We start from the raw sequence: 16263 nt of genomic DNA, 5'->3' as shown, positions 1-16263 counted from the left end.
GGTGGGGCCTGGCTGGGAACACAGAGGCAGACCGCGGTCACCGACCAGGAGGCTCGACGGGCTTTCATTCTCACTCCGATCCGACCGCATGTCGTCTGACCCAGAGGGGGTTCGCCTGCCGCCGGGAGCCCACTGCGCTCGTTTCCCCCGATGTTCCCCCGGTGGATGCGCAGCTGTCGAAGGAGGAGGGATGAAACCAGCGCCCGGTTCATCTTTTTTTTTTGTGGCATTTTCGCTCATAGCCTACTTATGGGAGGCGGCGGCGGCTCGGCCCTTTCTTTATTATAGGAGAGAGATCTCCGCGGTGTTGCTATGTGAAGAGCAGGATCAACCACCACCCCCCTCCGCCCCCCATTCTTAATTCTCGTTTCGCGATTCCCCCCCACCCCCCACCCCCCCACCCCCCCCATCCCCTCTCCGAGGAATAAAATTATGAACAACGCGCAAGATATGTCGCCCGATTTCGTGTTGATGCGCCTGGTTTCCGCGGCCGAGGACGACCGCTTGGACGCGGAAAACGGGAATCTGCCGCCGGGAGGAGGAGGCGTGGTGGTGGCGGGGCTGGGGATGGGGATGGGGAAGGAGGTCCTGGCTCACAGCGGCGTCAAAGCGGGGTTGGATATTAGCCGAGATCTGACGGCGGGCCTCGAGCATCCCGGCGGCCGCCTGAACAAAGCGCAGCAGAGCGGCGAGGGCACGGCGGCACCTGACTCCGGGGTGACGGACAGCCGAGCCCCGCTGTCCGCGCCTCCTCCGCCGCAGAGCCCCATGGAGGCCCAGGGCTTTGACTTCGCTCCGAGCCCCGGCCTACGGCCTCAGCTGCTGGTGTTCTCCAACATCATGCGGAACGGAGAAGGGATTTTGGAATTAGACCGTCGGAATCAACCGAGGGATGCTCTGGGTTTGGACCGCAGCCCGGGGTCCGGCCGCACCGGCCCGGCTGTCAATAACAACACCCTGAGTCCCGGAGACATTCAGCAGGACCTGCTGGGCCGGACGTGGGGAGCGCATCCGCCGGTCGTAACCGCGGATATGCAGGGAGCCGCGGAGCTATGCCGCCGGCACAGACTCATCACTACCCCGCCCGAGTGGCCCTTGTTGACGGAGAGATCCAACCCTCTCGCCGTGATTGACTCTAAGTGGGGGTGCGCCTCCAGGGACCGAGAGGGAGCCGTGTTTGAGCTGGCCCGGAGGTTCGGGGAGCTCGGGGTCGGTGCGGTGCCCAAGATGCTGCTCAAGGCAGGGGAGCTCCCGCAGTGTTCGTGTCAGGGTGCACACAGGCCGGCAGGAGGGGGAGTGGAGCCCGGGGATGACCCGACGGAGACCAGCGATGCTTTGTTGGTCCTGGAGGGACTGGGGACCGGGGATGTTGCCGGCCTGGGCATGGACGAGTGCCCGGAGGGTGAGCCGGACGATGAGCACGGACGCCGCGAGTTTTTACTCAACAGGAAACGGGAGATCGTTCAGAAAATGTCCGGGGCTTTCTCCATCAGCAGCTTCCAGGCGGAGCTGAGGAGGCAGGTGGAGGGGATGGCCCCGGGGGCGACCGAGGCGGCGCACCTGGGCGCGCAGGTGTGCAGCCTCCACGGGAGTTTAGCCAGCCGGCTCTCGCAGGTAAGCTCCGGGGATTCAGAGGTCGTCGCCCAGGTCTCGGCCACGTCTCAGTCGCACACGCCGGTCCAGAGCTCGCCGTGGGCCACGAGCCCGGACCCGAGCCAGGCGTCGACTCCCAGAAGGCGGCCGGAGCGGTGCGCCAGCGCGCCGCGGACTCCCACCGGGTGGTCCGCGGGCGGGGAAAAGACGCTCAAAGTCCCGGTGAAGTCCAAAAAGGGCTCGTTAAAGATCCGCCTGAGCAAACTGTTCCGGACTAAAAGCTGCAGCGGCTCCAACCACCTGCTGGACAAGAGGCCCTCGGTGACCTACTCGGTGTCTTCTGCCGGGAGTCTGGTGGACATGGCGAGCCCCGCCGGCGCCGAGCAGGACGCGGACAGGTGAGCGGCGCGTGGCGTGAAATATTGACCTGTCACACTCTGCTTGCGTGGAGGCCACGTGGGGCATCATTAGGGGAGCCAGCAAGGCCGAGGTGGAGTGTAGTATGTGTCTCCCCTTCATGAGTTTCCTTTGTTGTGTTTAGATTCTTTAAAAAACAATCTGAAATCCCCAAAATGTGAGTCCATTAAGTGGAAAAGTCAGTTTGTTTTCCAAGAGATAGCCAATCGGTCCGAGGGGGGAGATACACGTTTCATATCTGGAGAGAAACAAAACATTATGGGAGTCCTGACTTTACATAGTCTTTTTTTAATGTTATCAGAGGCAGAGAGCTTTTTACTCGTCACCCTGTACATCCCATCTCGCTGCTGAGTCATTATTCACAGCATCACACTGAAGGAAGGCTAAAAAAAACGACTGCCAGAGCTCAGAGCATCAAACAGAAAAAAAGTGTTAAAAAAAGAAAAGCTGCATGACCCAAAACTGCTCTGGTACTGAAATATTATATATATATATATATATATATATATATATATATATATATATATATATATATATACCAAAAAACTATTTTTCTTAACCTCTGCAGCGACTAACAGCTCTTCTTCTCCGCACTCTAACACTCTTCTTCTTCTTCCTCTTCTTCTTCGTGTGCATGTCTTGATGTCCGTCCTGCAGCCACAGCCAGCCCAGGCTGACCCGGGCCCACAGTGCCTTCTCCCCCGCCTCCCTCGTTGCCTCCCTCTCTGCTTTCACCGGTAAGAGCTGCTCGCTGCTTTCCCTTTTCTGAAACTCCACTTGAATCCCTCTTATCGGGGATTATCAGAACCACCTTCTTTTTTTTGCCAAGTGTGTGAACGCAAACAAGGACTTTTTTACTTGGTTGCGTTCATTTTAAATGTACTTACACAGAAATAGACATAACAGCAAAGAACAAGCACAAAAAAGCCGGAAGAATTCACAGGAATATTATGCACACAAAGTCAAATATATATATATATATATATATATATATATATATATATATATATAACAACGTTTGCGATAAAAGCCACAATAACCAACAATAAAACTAAATGTCCGTTATAGTTTCATCCGTAAAATGTCAGAGAATTGTGAAAGAAAATACCCTTCATAACTCCCTGAAATAATAATATATATTTTATTTGTATAACGCTTTAAAAGGTACTCAAATGGCACTTTACATGGTGAAAACAGAAAGAATAAAAGCAATAACAATGTACACAAGAAAGATTACACAAGACTAATAAACAAAACAAAAACAGACCGAACTAGCATCACAGGTTGAATAAATAAATGAGGGAAATAGACTTTATAGACTTTAGAAACGCTCGAGTAATTTAACTCTATTCGGTGTAACGGTTAGCATAGAATGAGTCGGCGCTTTTTTCCCTTCTTCTTCACTTCCGGTTCCCTCGAGTGTTTTATTAATGTGTTTTTGTTTTTGCTGCCTGAAATAAGATCTTTAAAAGATTTAAAGTTGTGTTTGACTAGTAGAGTCCTCCTGTCGCCGAGCGGCGGAGCTCCTTTTTGTTAGCCGTTAGCGTTAGCTTCTTGTGTTAGCTTCACAGAGACGCGCTCGCAATGTGATGCTAGCTTCCTGTCGGACGACAACAAATACTTCATCCCGGGCAGCTCAGAGAGAATAAAGTAACTTCACATGCATTTCGTGCCGTTTTCTACATGTTGTCATTCATATTTTTATACTTTACACCTTTGTAGATATTTCATATTTGCATTCTTTCCCCATTTTTTTTTTTTTTACTTCAAACTGCTGCACAACGATAACAAAATGAAGTCCCGTCCAAAACGTCTTAAATACACTTTTAGAAATGCGTCCGCTTGCATTGAAACAAATCAAATGTTCTTTAATTGTCCTTCACAGGACACCGTACTTCTACTGCATCTCAGAGGGAAACGTTGCACTTTTTACACTCCACTACGTTTATCTGACGGCCGTAATTGACATTTAAGATATAAAACACATCTGAGGGAGCTGGTGAGGTTTGATGGCTCGTCATAAAACAAACAGTGTGAGGGTTCAGTTCCAACTCCATCAACACAAAACATCAAACGAACGGCTCATTAATCTTTAACAGAGACGGCTTTTGGGTTGCCAGACTTTGACTGCTGGGTCCACCTTTACAAGAAACTAAAATTAAGTATTTCCACTTTTGACACGCGTATATTTTGACGATGATGATACTTAAAGTATTTAGTTTGTGAGCACGCTATTTAATGAGTGAAAGATAAAATACATGCAGAGGGTCACGAGTGAGGATGAGGGAATATCTTCTGGCATTTCTTTAATTAAGTAAAATTGCAACAGAAGACTTACATTTCTTTAACTTTTGGTATAGCTTTTTTATTTATTTTTATTTTCACCGTCAGTGTTTGTCCTCACCTTCAACACTAAGGACAAACAAAGCAAGGTCGTCCTTTTGTGTCAAGAAATATTGAATAAAACAGGATTAATAATCTGACCGAACATCTCAGTACTCAACTGTTTTTTAAGTGGATGCAGCCCTTCTGATGAAATGTACTCATATGATATTTAGCGAATGTTTCAGGATGCTTAACACGTTTAGGATCGATATCACTCCCCTGCGGGGTTAGCTTAGCTTAGCATAAAGAAAGCTAGCCTGGCTCTACCGAAAGATAACAGCACCCATATGAAGAGCTTTGATTCCGTGACACGTTGCATCTTGTTTGTTTAATACGTACAAGAAAATAATAAAAGAAAAACAACAAGTTGTTCAGAGCCGGGCTAGCTGTTTCCCTCTGTTTCCAGTCTTTATGCTAAGCTAAGCTAACGAAATGTCAGCTTTCATATTTAACAGACGGATGGTGTCGATTCTCTGTTCCTTTAAAGGTCCAATAATTAAAGAAAAGAAGCGTTTCTGGTATTTCTAAACACCGTTCAGATGCTCTCACCAGTCCGACACTAACCGCTGCACCAGATGAGACCAGAAACAAACGGCCATGTGGGTGAAGAGCGCCCAAAAAATACATTATATTAAGCTGACTTTGTGAGAATCGTCCCACAGCGTCCTGCAGGGCTCAGAGGGACTCTGGTGGTGGATCCTCCTCTCTTTGAATATGAGATCTTTGTAGTTTAATGAACCACCATTAAAAAAACAGAAAGATTAAAGCTGCACCAGAAAAGATGACAGAAGAAGAGATCTGAAGCGTCCGGCTCCCCCTGCTGTTCAGGATCTCACACAGAAGGTCTCCGTGTCTGGTGAACGGGGTCTGCAGACCCTCTGCAGCTTCAATGGCACAAAACAACACACACACACACACACAAACACACACACACACACAGGAGGGGCCCGCTGTACGTTTCCTCCGCTGTATTTAATTCACTTTTCTCCGCCTCCAGGTGAGACGGTGTCCCTGGTGGACGTGGACATCTCGCGGCGAGGAGCGAACACGCCACATCCTCCCACGCCTCCTCCTCCTCCACGCCGGAGCCTCAGCTTGTTAGGTACCACCTTCTTCTTCTTCTTCTTCTTCTTCTTCTTCTTCTTCTTCTTCTTCTTCTTCTCCTTCTTCTTCTTCTTCTTCTCCTTCTTCTTCTTCTTCTTCTTCATCTTCTTCTTCTTCTTCTTCTTCATCACAGACGTTTTAAGCCAAACTTTCTCAGACTTCAGCCTCTCTGTGTTTTGTTGTTGTTTTTGTTGTGTAATGTGATTAGTTCATCTTTGAAAGGTCAGCTGCAAAGATTGAGATTCAATTTAAAATCTGAGAGCCAAAGGCTCAAATCGACGAGGTCACCAGCTTTAATCTTCCTTGATTGTTGTTTTTGGGCCATATTTGTTGACATAAATTCTGAGATTACAACTAAACAAAATGACGAACATATATGGGCCGAGACATTTATTGTAGACACTAGGAAAGATATTCCTGTAGATAACTAGTAAATGTAATGATATTCTTATAGATAACTAGTAAATGTAATGATATTCCTATAGATAACTGGTAAATGTAATGATATTCCTGTAGATAACTAGTAAATGTAATGATATTCTTATAGATAACTAGTAAATGTAATGATATTCTTATAGATAACTGGTAAATGTAATGATATTCCTATAGATAACTGGTAAATGTAATGATATTCTTATAGATAACTAGTAAATGTAATGATATTCTTATAGATAAGTAGTAAATGTAATGATATTCCTATAGATAACTAGTAAATGTAATGATATTCCTATAGATAACTGGTAAATGTAATGATATTCCTATAGATAACTGGTAAATGTAATGATATTCTTATAGATAACTAGTAAATGTAATGATATTCTTATAGATAAGTAGTAAATGTAATGATATTCCTATAGATAACTAGTAAATGTAATGATATTCCTATAGATAAGTAGTAAATGTAATGATATTCCTATAGATAACTGGTAAATGTAATGATATTCCTTTAGATAACTGGTAAATGTAATGATATTCCTTTAGATAACTGGTAAATGTAATGATATTCCTTTAGATAACTGGTAAATGTAATGATATTCCTATAGATAACTGGTAAATGTAATGATATTCCTTTAGATAACTGGTAAATGTAATGATATTCCTTTAGATAACTGGTAAATGTAATGATATTCCTTTAGATAACTGGTAAATGTAATGATATTCCTTTAGATAACTGGTAAATGTAATGATATTCCTGTAGATAACTAGTAAATGTAATGATATTCCTATAGATAAGTAGTAAATGTAATGATATTCCTTTAGATAACTGGTAAATGTAATGATATTCTTATAGATAACTAGTAAATGTAATGATATTCCTATAGATAACTAGTAAATGTAATGATATTCCTATAGATAACTAGTAAATGTAATGATATTCCTTTAGATAACTAGTAAATGTAATGATATTCCTATAGATAACTAGTAAATGTAATGATATTCCTTTAGATAACTGGTAAATGTAATGATATTCCTTTAGATAACTGGTAAATGTAATGATATATAGATATGAGGTCACTTATGCCCCCCCAACATTTATAATGTCTCTGAACTTTCAAAAGCACATTCTCTGAGCCCGACGTCATGTTCTGACCCACATGTGCGTCCTGTCGCTTTAAGAAGAAAAGGTCGCAGATATTTTGGATTCTGTCGACAGAATCCTCCAAAAAAGACCAGAACGTGTCCGTCTTTCCCCTCATTGCACACATAGTTTCATAATAATAATAAATAATAAATAAGGAATAACAAAGTTATTAATTTTACTAAAACAGCATTTGTTTGGGGACTATTTTCAGCGGCGGAGTAATTTTGGGGCCTCTTGTGAGTATCTGTGGCAGCAGGACTGTGTGTGTGTGTGTGTGTGTGTGTGTGTGAATAGTGATGAAGGAACACGTTACCAGGGCAACACTGATGTGTCTTTAGGTCGTTATTCGGCTCAGAGGAAGAAGAAGAAGAAACGCTCACTGTTGGTTTTTGGTCTTTTCGTGATATTTGTTGACGTTACAAACAAAACAAACAAAAATTAAACAAATAAGAGGAATATTTATAGGAAGAAAGTCTTTTAATTTGGTGGATTGAGGCTTCCTGTCTGATGGTGCTGAACAACCCTTTCTTCCTTGTTTCCTTTGTTTATCTTTCCTTCCCTTTGTTCCCTTTCTCTCTTCTTTGTCCTACCTCCTTCCTTCCATCCCTCTCCCCTCCTGCCTTTGTTTCCTTTCTTCCTTTCCTCCTATCTTTCTCCTTTTCCTGCTGTTCTGCTTCCCCCCATCACTCTCATCTCATGCCCTTCTTTGCACACTCCCTCCTTGCTTTCTCTTTTCCTTTCTGTCCTGTCCTACCTCCTTCCTTCCTTCCAACCCTTTCCTTTTTCGTTCACTTGTTTCCTTCCTTCCCTTCTTGCTTTCTTTCTGTCCTACCACTTACCTTCCATCATCGCCTCACCTGCCCATGTATCCTTCCCTCCCTTCTTCCCTCCCTCGTCCAACCTTCTTTCCTTCCTGTCCTACCTCCTTCCTTCATCTCTCTCCTCCCCTTCATTTGTTTCATTACTTCCTCTCTTGCTCTCTCCATTCCTTCCATCCCACTCTTTTCCTGCTATGGTTGCCTTTCCTTCCTACCCTCCTTGCTATTTCTGTTACTTCCTAACCTCTCTCCGTCCTTCCATCCATTTCCTCTCCTTCACTTGTGTACTTCTTTGCTTTCTTCTCTCCTTCCCGCCCGACCTTCCTCTTCCATCCCTCTCCTCTTCTTCACTTGTTTCTTCCTTCCTTGCCTTCTCCTTTCCTTCCTGTACTTCCTCCTTCCTTGCATCCCCCTCCTCTCCTGGTCTTTTTTCCACCCTTCCTTTCTTTCCACATTGCGTTCTCCTTTCCTTCCTGGACTTCCTCCTTCCTTGCATCCCCCTCCTTTCCTGTTCTTGTTTCCACCCTTCCTTCCCTTCTTCCGTTCCCACCTCCTTCCGTCCGTCCCACACTTCTCTTGTTTCCTTCCTTCCTTCCTTTCCTTCCTGTCCTTCCTCCAGATGACATAGCCGGGCCTCAGCCCGGTCCTTTCCTAGTGAGTGTCATGGGCGCCTCCCTGCAGTCCCTCCCCCTGCCTCTCCCTCCTCCTCCTCCTCCCTCCCACGCCACCATCCAGCACAGCCTCAGCCTCAATGGTAAGACGTTTTGGTTGAATCCGTCGCTTCCTGGTTGCTGAACAGGAAGTGGGCGTCGCCTAACGCCACAAAGGAAGCAGACCGATTATCCTGCGTAGGAGACGAAACAATCGGTGGATGACTTGAAGCAAACGAGCTGATCGTCTCCACCACGCTCTCGTTTTTTAATGCAATTAATTTATTCACGTTCACGTTTTGTTCAGAAGTCAATATATAATTAGCATTTTCTCTGATTTGTGGAAAACTGTAATTGCAAATAAAAAGAACATTTAAGTCCACCGGCTGCAGGTTGTTGTTAACGTTAAATGCTTAAACTTAACAGCAGGATGGGTCGTTCCAAATGCGCTCAAGGTTTCTACAAATACGTCCAAATATGGTGAAAAATGCAGCAATAATGCAGCAAGTATTTTAAGTTAATGAGGCATTGTGTGTTTTAAAAAAAAAAAAATGTTGGTTCAGGAAGCACCTTTTAAATGTCCTCTGACATTCTTCCTCTGATTTAGACGCCTTCCTTCGGGCCCTCCCTCATTCGACTCCATCGCCGGCGGATGCTCCACCCCCTTCCAGACATGCCCCGCCCCCCATGTTGTGCGCCCTGCGGCGGTCTGAAGCCAGCAACTTCACCGCCAGTCTGAGAGAACTGGAGAAGGTAAAAACCCTAAAAAACAAACCATATATCTATATATCTATATATATATAGATATATAGATGATACACATGTATCAATAGATGATACACATGTATATGTAGATGATACACATGTATATGTAGATGATACACATGTATCAATAGATGATACACATGTATATTTAGATGATACACATGTATATTTAGATGATACACATGTATCAATAGATGATACACATGTATATTTAGATGATACACATGTATATTTAGATGATACACATGTATCAATAGATGATACACATGTATATGTAGATGATACACATGTATATTTAGATGATACACGATGATACACGTGTATCAATAGATGATACACGTGTATCAATAGATGATACACATGTATATGTAGATGATACACATGTATCAATAGATGATACACGTGTATCAATAGATGATACACATGTATATGTAGATGATACACGTGTATATTTAGATGATACACGTGTATCAATAGATGATACACATGTATATGTAGATGATACACGTGTATATTTAGATGATACACGTGTATCAATAGATGATACACATGTATATTTAGATGATACACATGTATATTTAGATGATACACATGTATATTTAGATGATACACGTGTATCAATAGATGATACACATGTATATGTAGATGATACACATGTATCAATAGATGATACACATGTATATGTAGATGATACACATGTATATATAGATGATACACATGTATATGTAGATGATACACATGTATCAATAGATGATACACATGTATATGTAGATGATACACATGTATATTTAGATGATACACATGTATATGTAGATGATACACATGTATATTTAGATGATACACATGTATATGTAGATGATACACATGTATATTTAGATGATACACATGTATATGTAGATGATACACATGTATATGTAGATGATACACATGTATATTTAGATGATACACATGTATATGTAGATGATACACATGTATATTTAGATGATACACATGTATATGTAGATGATACACATGTATATTTAGATGATACACATGTATATGTAGATGATGCATTGTGCATCTGCTGAAAACTAATTTTCATAATTTTTTTCTCATTTCATTTATTAATATTTGAGCATAAAACATGTAATCTAAATTCTCAATTGTTTGTTTTGTTCCAAAAGACAGTCAGTTTGCTATCAAACTCAAGAATGTTTTGTATGTTTTGCTTGAAAATCAATTTCCGGTCATTTGACTTATCGATCAATCTTTTACGCTCTACAATATTTTATTATATAAAAATTACTCTCTTTTCTTCTCTAATGATAGCAGTTGGTTTTTTAAGTTAACGAACAAGCTCCATTTGATGATGTATCACCTCCTAACTTTTAAACCAATAGGCTTGCATATTGAAGGACCCGCCCCTTCTACACCCAAAGGCCCAATCACGATCTCCTCACTCTTTCTGAGGTTCCGCATTTCTGCAGAACTTTGCCTCGGGGGAATTACCCACAATTCATAGCAATGTGGGGTTAACACGGGGGTTAACGGTGGAAGCCAGAGACATTAAGAAAAGGGAAACGTGAGGCATATAACATTAAGGGTTAAAGATATAACATAAAAACACATGTAGGCATCACACAGATTCATGCATAAATAAACATGTTCCGACGTTGTCATGGTAACATGACAGTTTGTCCCCGTTCGTGGTGACATCGCAGTGAGAAACCTCTGAAGGTTATTTTCTCGGTGTGGTTTCTCCCCAGTGTGGCTGGTACTGGGGCCCGATGAACTGGGAGGACGCGGAGATGAAGCTGAAGGGGAAACCGGACGGGTCCTTCCTGGTCCGAGACAGTTCGGACCCCCGGTACATCCTGAGCCTCAGCTTCAGGTCGCAGGGGGTCACGCACCACACACGCATGGAGCACTACCGAGGTGAGACACACACACACACACACACACACACACACACACACACACGCACACAAACACACACACACACAGAAGAAATAGGGAAGACAACTGAATTGTATTGACAAGGAGTACACACACACACACATATATATACGTACATATATACATACAAATATGTATATACAATATTTCTTCTTTTCTGACACACACACACACACACACACAGATGTTTAAAAATATTTAAATTAGAATAAAATACAACAATTTAAATAGGCAATGAATTAGAACACACTATATACAAGTAGGAAGAACACTCGAGTGCTGTTGCATTTTGATTCGGATGTCCAAGGTCCCGTCAGGATGAATGAGTCAGAGTGAAACATCTCAGCTATTAGATGGATATGCGCTGGAACCTGAAACATATATTCAAGTTCCCAGAGGATAAATTCCTCTGTAGTTGAACCTCTGACGTCCCCCCCCCCAACGCCATCATCAGGTCAAAGTTCATCAGCTCATTCGAGGAAGTAGCCTCGACATCTCGCTGGATCAGGGTCAGCGTGGCCGTGCACACAGGGAGCTGTGTTCAGACGCCGTCCAGAGAAAACTGTCACAATTCTCTATTAAATCCTTAAAAAATAATATTATAAAGTCAGGATGTGATGTTACAACTTAAAGCTGCACACCACCAAGCGATAAAGTCCCTTTTTTTGTTGCATCCGATCAGCTGTTGCAAAGCGGATGCATTTAATTGTTGCACACACACTCCTGTGAGACATTTATGTTCAAAGGCTCAGCCAATCAGAATCAAGCCCTTCATCGCCTGCAACTTCAGGATGTGACTTTGAAAAAACAAATGCTGCGAAAGGCAAAATTAACATTTCTCTGCAAGAAGATAAATGACCAGATGGTCTTGTGTGTTTACTGTAACTATACAGTGTTTCATAATTAATGCGGGTGTATGATTTATGTATTTATATATATATATATTTATGTTTAAAATGCCACGTGTCTCCAGGGACGTTCAGTTTGTGGTGTCACCCGAAGTTTGAGGACCGCTGCCACTCGGTGGTGGAGTTCATCGAAAGGGCCATCATGCACTCCAAGAACGGCAAATTCCTCTACTTCCTCCGCTCCAGAGTCCCAGGTAAAACAAATATGGTATATATATGTTGATATATATATATATATATATATATATATATATTTAAAATATATCTATATTCATAAATGTATATATATATATATATATATATATATATATATATATATGTGTGTATATATATATCCACCTATCCATCCATTATCACCCGCTTATCCGGGGTCGGTCGCGGTGGCAGCAGGTTCAGCAGGCCGACCCAGGCCTCCCTCTCACCCGCAACACTTTCCAGCTCATTCTGGGGGGTCCCGAGGCGTTCCAAGGCCAGCCGGGAGATATAATCCCTCCAGCGTGTCCTCGGTCTTCCCCGGGGCCTCCTACCAGTTGGACGTGCCCGGAAAACCTCTAATGGGAGGCGTCCAGGAGGCATCCTGACTAGATGCCCGAACCACCTCAGCTGACTCCTTTGGACACGAAGGAGCAGCGACTCGACTCCGAGCTCCCCCCTGATGTCCGAGCTCCTTACCCTATCTCTAAGGCTGAGCCCGGCCACCCTACGGAGGAAGCTCATTTCGGCCGCTTGTATCCGAGATCTCGTTCTTTCGGTCACGACCCAGAGTTCGTGACCAAAGGTGAGGGTTGTAACGTAGACCGACCAGTAAATGGAGAGCTTTGCCTTCCGGCTCAGCTCCCTCTTCACCAAGACGGACCGGTACAGCGCCTGTTTTACTGCTGCAGCCGCACCGATCCGCCTGTCGATCTCCCACTCCACCTTACCCTCACTCGTGAACAAGACCCCGAGATACTTGAACTCCTTCGCTTGGGATAGGCAGTTTGCCCCCACCTGGAGGGAGCAATCCGACGGTTTCCGGCAGAGCACCATGGCCTCAGATTTGGAGGTGCTAACTCTCATCCCTGCCGTTTCGCACTCGGCTGCTAAACGCCCCAGTGAATGCTGGAGGTCACGGTCCGAGGAGGCAAACAGGACCACATCATCCGCAAACAGCAGAGAGGCGTTCCCGAGACTCCCGAACCGGATCCTCTCCGCCCCCTGGCTGCGCCTAGATATCCTGTCCTTGAAGGTCACGAACAGGACCGGTGATAAAGGGCAGCCCTGGCGGAGGCCAACACCCACCGGGAACGTGTCTGACTTACTACCGAGGAGACGAACACAGCTCCTACTGCAGGCGTACAGAGACCGGATGGCCCGTGCCAATGGGTCTGGCACCCCATACTCCCGCAGCACCCCCCACAAAAAACCCTGAGGGACCCGGTCGAAAGCCTTCTCCAGGTCTATAAAGCACATGTAAACTGGTTGGGCAAACTCCCAGGACCCCTCCAGTAATCTTGCGAGGGTAAAGAGCTGGTCCACTGTTCCACGACCGGGACGGAATCCGCACTGTTCGTCTTGAATCTGAGGTTCGACAAGCGGTCGGAGCCTCCTCTCCAGCACCCTGGCATAAGCCTTTCCCGGGAGGCTGAGCAGTGTGATACCACGATAGTTCGAGCACACTCTCCGGTCCCCCTTCTTGAAGATGGGAACCACCACCCCGGTCTGCCAGTCCATGGGCACTGTTCCCGACCCCCATGCAACACTGAAAAGGCGTGTCAACCAAGACAGCCCAACAATGTCCAGCGCTTTCAGCATCTCAGGGCGGATCTCATCCACCCCTGGCGCCTTGCCACCAAGGAGGTTTTTGACTACCTTAGCGACCTCTGCCAGGAATATGGGTGCTCAGCCTCCCGGGAAAAGTCTTCCGGCGCTGCCCCCTCTCCGGTGGACATGTTGGCCGGGTTTAGGAGTTCCTCAAAGTGCTCTTTCCACCGCCCGACGATGTCCCCAGTCCGGGTCAGCAGTCCCCCCCCCCCCCCCCCCCCCCCCCCCCCCTGCTGAGAACAGCCTGGGGTAGACCCTGCTTTCCCTTCCTGAGCCGTCGGATGGTTTGCCAGAACTTCCTTGAGGCCAACCGAAAGTCCTTCTCCATGGCCTCCCCGAACACCTCCCATGCCCGAGTTTTAGCCTCCGCGACCATCGCAGCTGCAGCCCTTCTGGCCCGCCGGTACCCGTCAGCTGCTTCAGGAGACCCCTGGGCCAGCCAGGCCCGAAAGGCCTCCTTCTTCAGTTTGACGGCTTCCCTCACCCCCGGTGTCCACCACCGGGTTCTCGGGTTTCCGCCACGACAGGCACCAATGACCTTCCGGCCACAGCCCCGAGCAGCCGCGTCCACAATAGAGGCTTTGAATAAGGTCCACTCGGATTCCATGTCCCCAGCCTCCCTCGGGATTTGTGAGAAGTTCTTCCGGAGGTGGGCTTGTGAGTATCCCCACTCCCGCCCGGCACCTCTCACCCTGGGCAACTCCAGAAAAGGACAAAGTCCAACCCTTCTCCAGGAGCTTGGTTCCAGAGCCCATGCTGTGCGTGGAGGTGAGCCCAACTATATCTAGCTGGTACCGCTCCACCTCCTGCACCAGCTCCGGCTCTTTCCCCGCTAGTGAGGTGACGTTCCACGTCCCTAGAGCTAGTCTATGCCGCCGGCGATCGGCCCCCCAGGTCTCCCGCCTGGCCCGCCGCCCGGTCTACATAGCACCCGACCCCGATAATTCTCCCTGCGGGTGGTGGGTCCACAGGGTGACTGCTGCTCCATGGTGTTTTTTCGGGCTGAGCCCGACCGGGCCCCATGGGCGAAAGCCCGGCCACCAGACGCTCGCCGACGAGCTCCCCTCCTGGGTCTGGCTCCGGGAGGGTGCCCCGGTTTCCCTTGTCCGGGCAAGGTAGCTTCAGTCCGTGGGCTGCTTATCATCAGGGTTTATTGAACCGACTGAATCTTAGTCTGGGCTCTCCCCCGAGACCTGTTTGCCTTGGGAGACCCTACCAGGGGCTGATGCCCCGGACAACATAGCTCCCAGGATCACTGAGCCACTCAAACTCCTCCACCACGTTAAGGTGGCGATTCATAGGAGGAGGTATATATATATATATATATATATATATATATATATATATATATATATATATATATATGCACGCAGCCCCCGAGCAAATAGAAAATGGATGTGGGCTGCCACTTAGTGAGAAGTGCCTTGAGAGGCTCTGTCTGCATGTAGCCTGTGCCTTTTTTACTCCACTATAGAAAGAGAGAGAGACATGTTCGTCATTAACACAAACATTTGTGTGTGTGTGTGTGTGTGTGTGTGTGTTGCAGGGCTTCCTCCCACCCCAGTCCAGCTGCTGTATCCCGTGTCTCGCTTCAGCAACGTGAAGTCACTACAACATCTCTGTCGCTTCTGCATCCGGCAAATGGTCCGCATCGACCACATCCAGGAGCTTCCTCTGCCCAGGTGCTCCTCCCAATGATCCGCCTGCTCTAAATATACACCAGCTGGGAACTATTTAAAAATAAACTGCACGCCCAACGATGTCAGAGGACGTCCGAGGCCGCCTCCTTGACACTGAAAGGGCTTTTCGGTCTCGCTATCTGACATTAAACGCGAGATTAAATCACAATTAACCTTATTAAGTTCATTCTATTGGCTCTTTTTTAATTGTGTTTTGTCAACCACTTCCCTCCAGACCGCTAATATCCTACCTGAGTAAGTTTTATTACTACGACCCGGAGGAGGAGACATACCTGTCAATCAAGAGCATCCGGAGGGTGGTGGGAGCAGCGCAAGACGCCGAGTCGCAGACGTAGCAGCAGAAATCTCCTCGGCTCAAGTGAGTGTGGGTTCGGTGTGTATATATATATATATATATAAAAAGTAGCTGTATATATATATATATATATATATATATATATATATATATATATATATATATATACACAGCTACTTTTTATTCTTTCAGTAAACATTGTAAACATGAGTTTATGGTCTCAATCTCTAGTTTCAAGTCTTCTTCAATACAGCGTGATGTTCATTTAGTAAATTATGGTCATTTAGAGTCAAACAGACCATAAAGCA

The 16263-nt window shown here is 45.7% G+C and overlaps 1 protein-coding gene across 1 annotated transcript; it reads left to right on the top strand.

The window, feature by feature from the left end:
- Window positions 1-432: 432 nt before the first annotated feature.
- Window positions 433-15995, top strand: socs7 (suppressor of cytokine signaling 7). The gene is made up of 9 exons (XM_034535596.1): window positions 433-1991; window positions 2674-2747; window positions 5393-5497; window positions 8519-8653; window positions 9157-9302; window positions 11060-11228; window positions 12223-12351; window positions 15507-15642; window positions 15875-15995. Exons 1-9 carry the CDS (start codon window positions 433-435, stop codon window positions 15993-15995), a joined length of 2574 nt encoding a protein of 857 aa, XP_034391487.1.
- The last annotated feature ends 268 nt before the right edge of the window (window positions 15996-16263 follow it).

Source organism: Cyclopterus lumpus, chromosome 1 (genome assembly GCF_009769545.1).
Source record: "Cyclopterus lumpus isolate fCycLum1 chromosome 1, fCycLum1.pri, whole genome shotgun sequence".
In the NCBI taxonomy this organism is placed as follows: domain Eukaryota; kingdom Metazoa; phylum Chordata; class Actinopteri; order Perciformes; family Cyclopteridae; genus Cyclopterus; species Cyclopterus lumpus.
The sequence above is the reverse complement of the archived record's forward strand: the minus strand, read 5'-3'. Positions and strand labels throughout refer to the sequence as shown.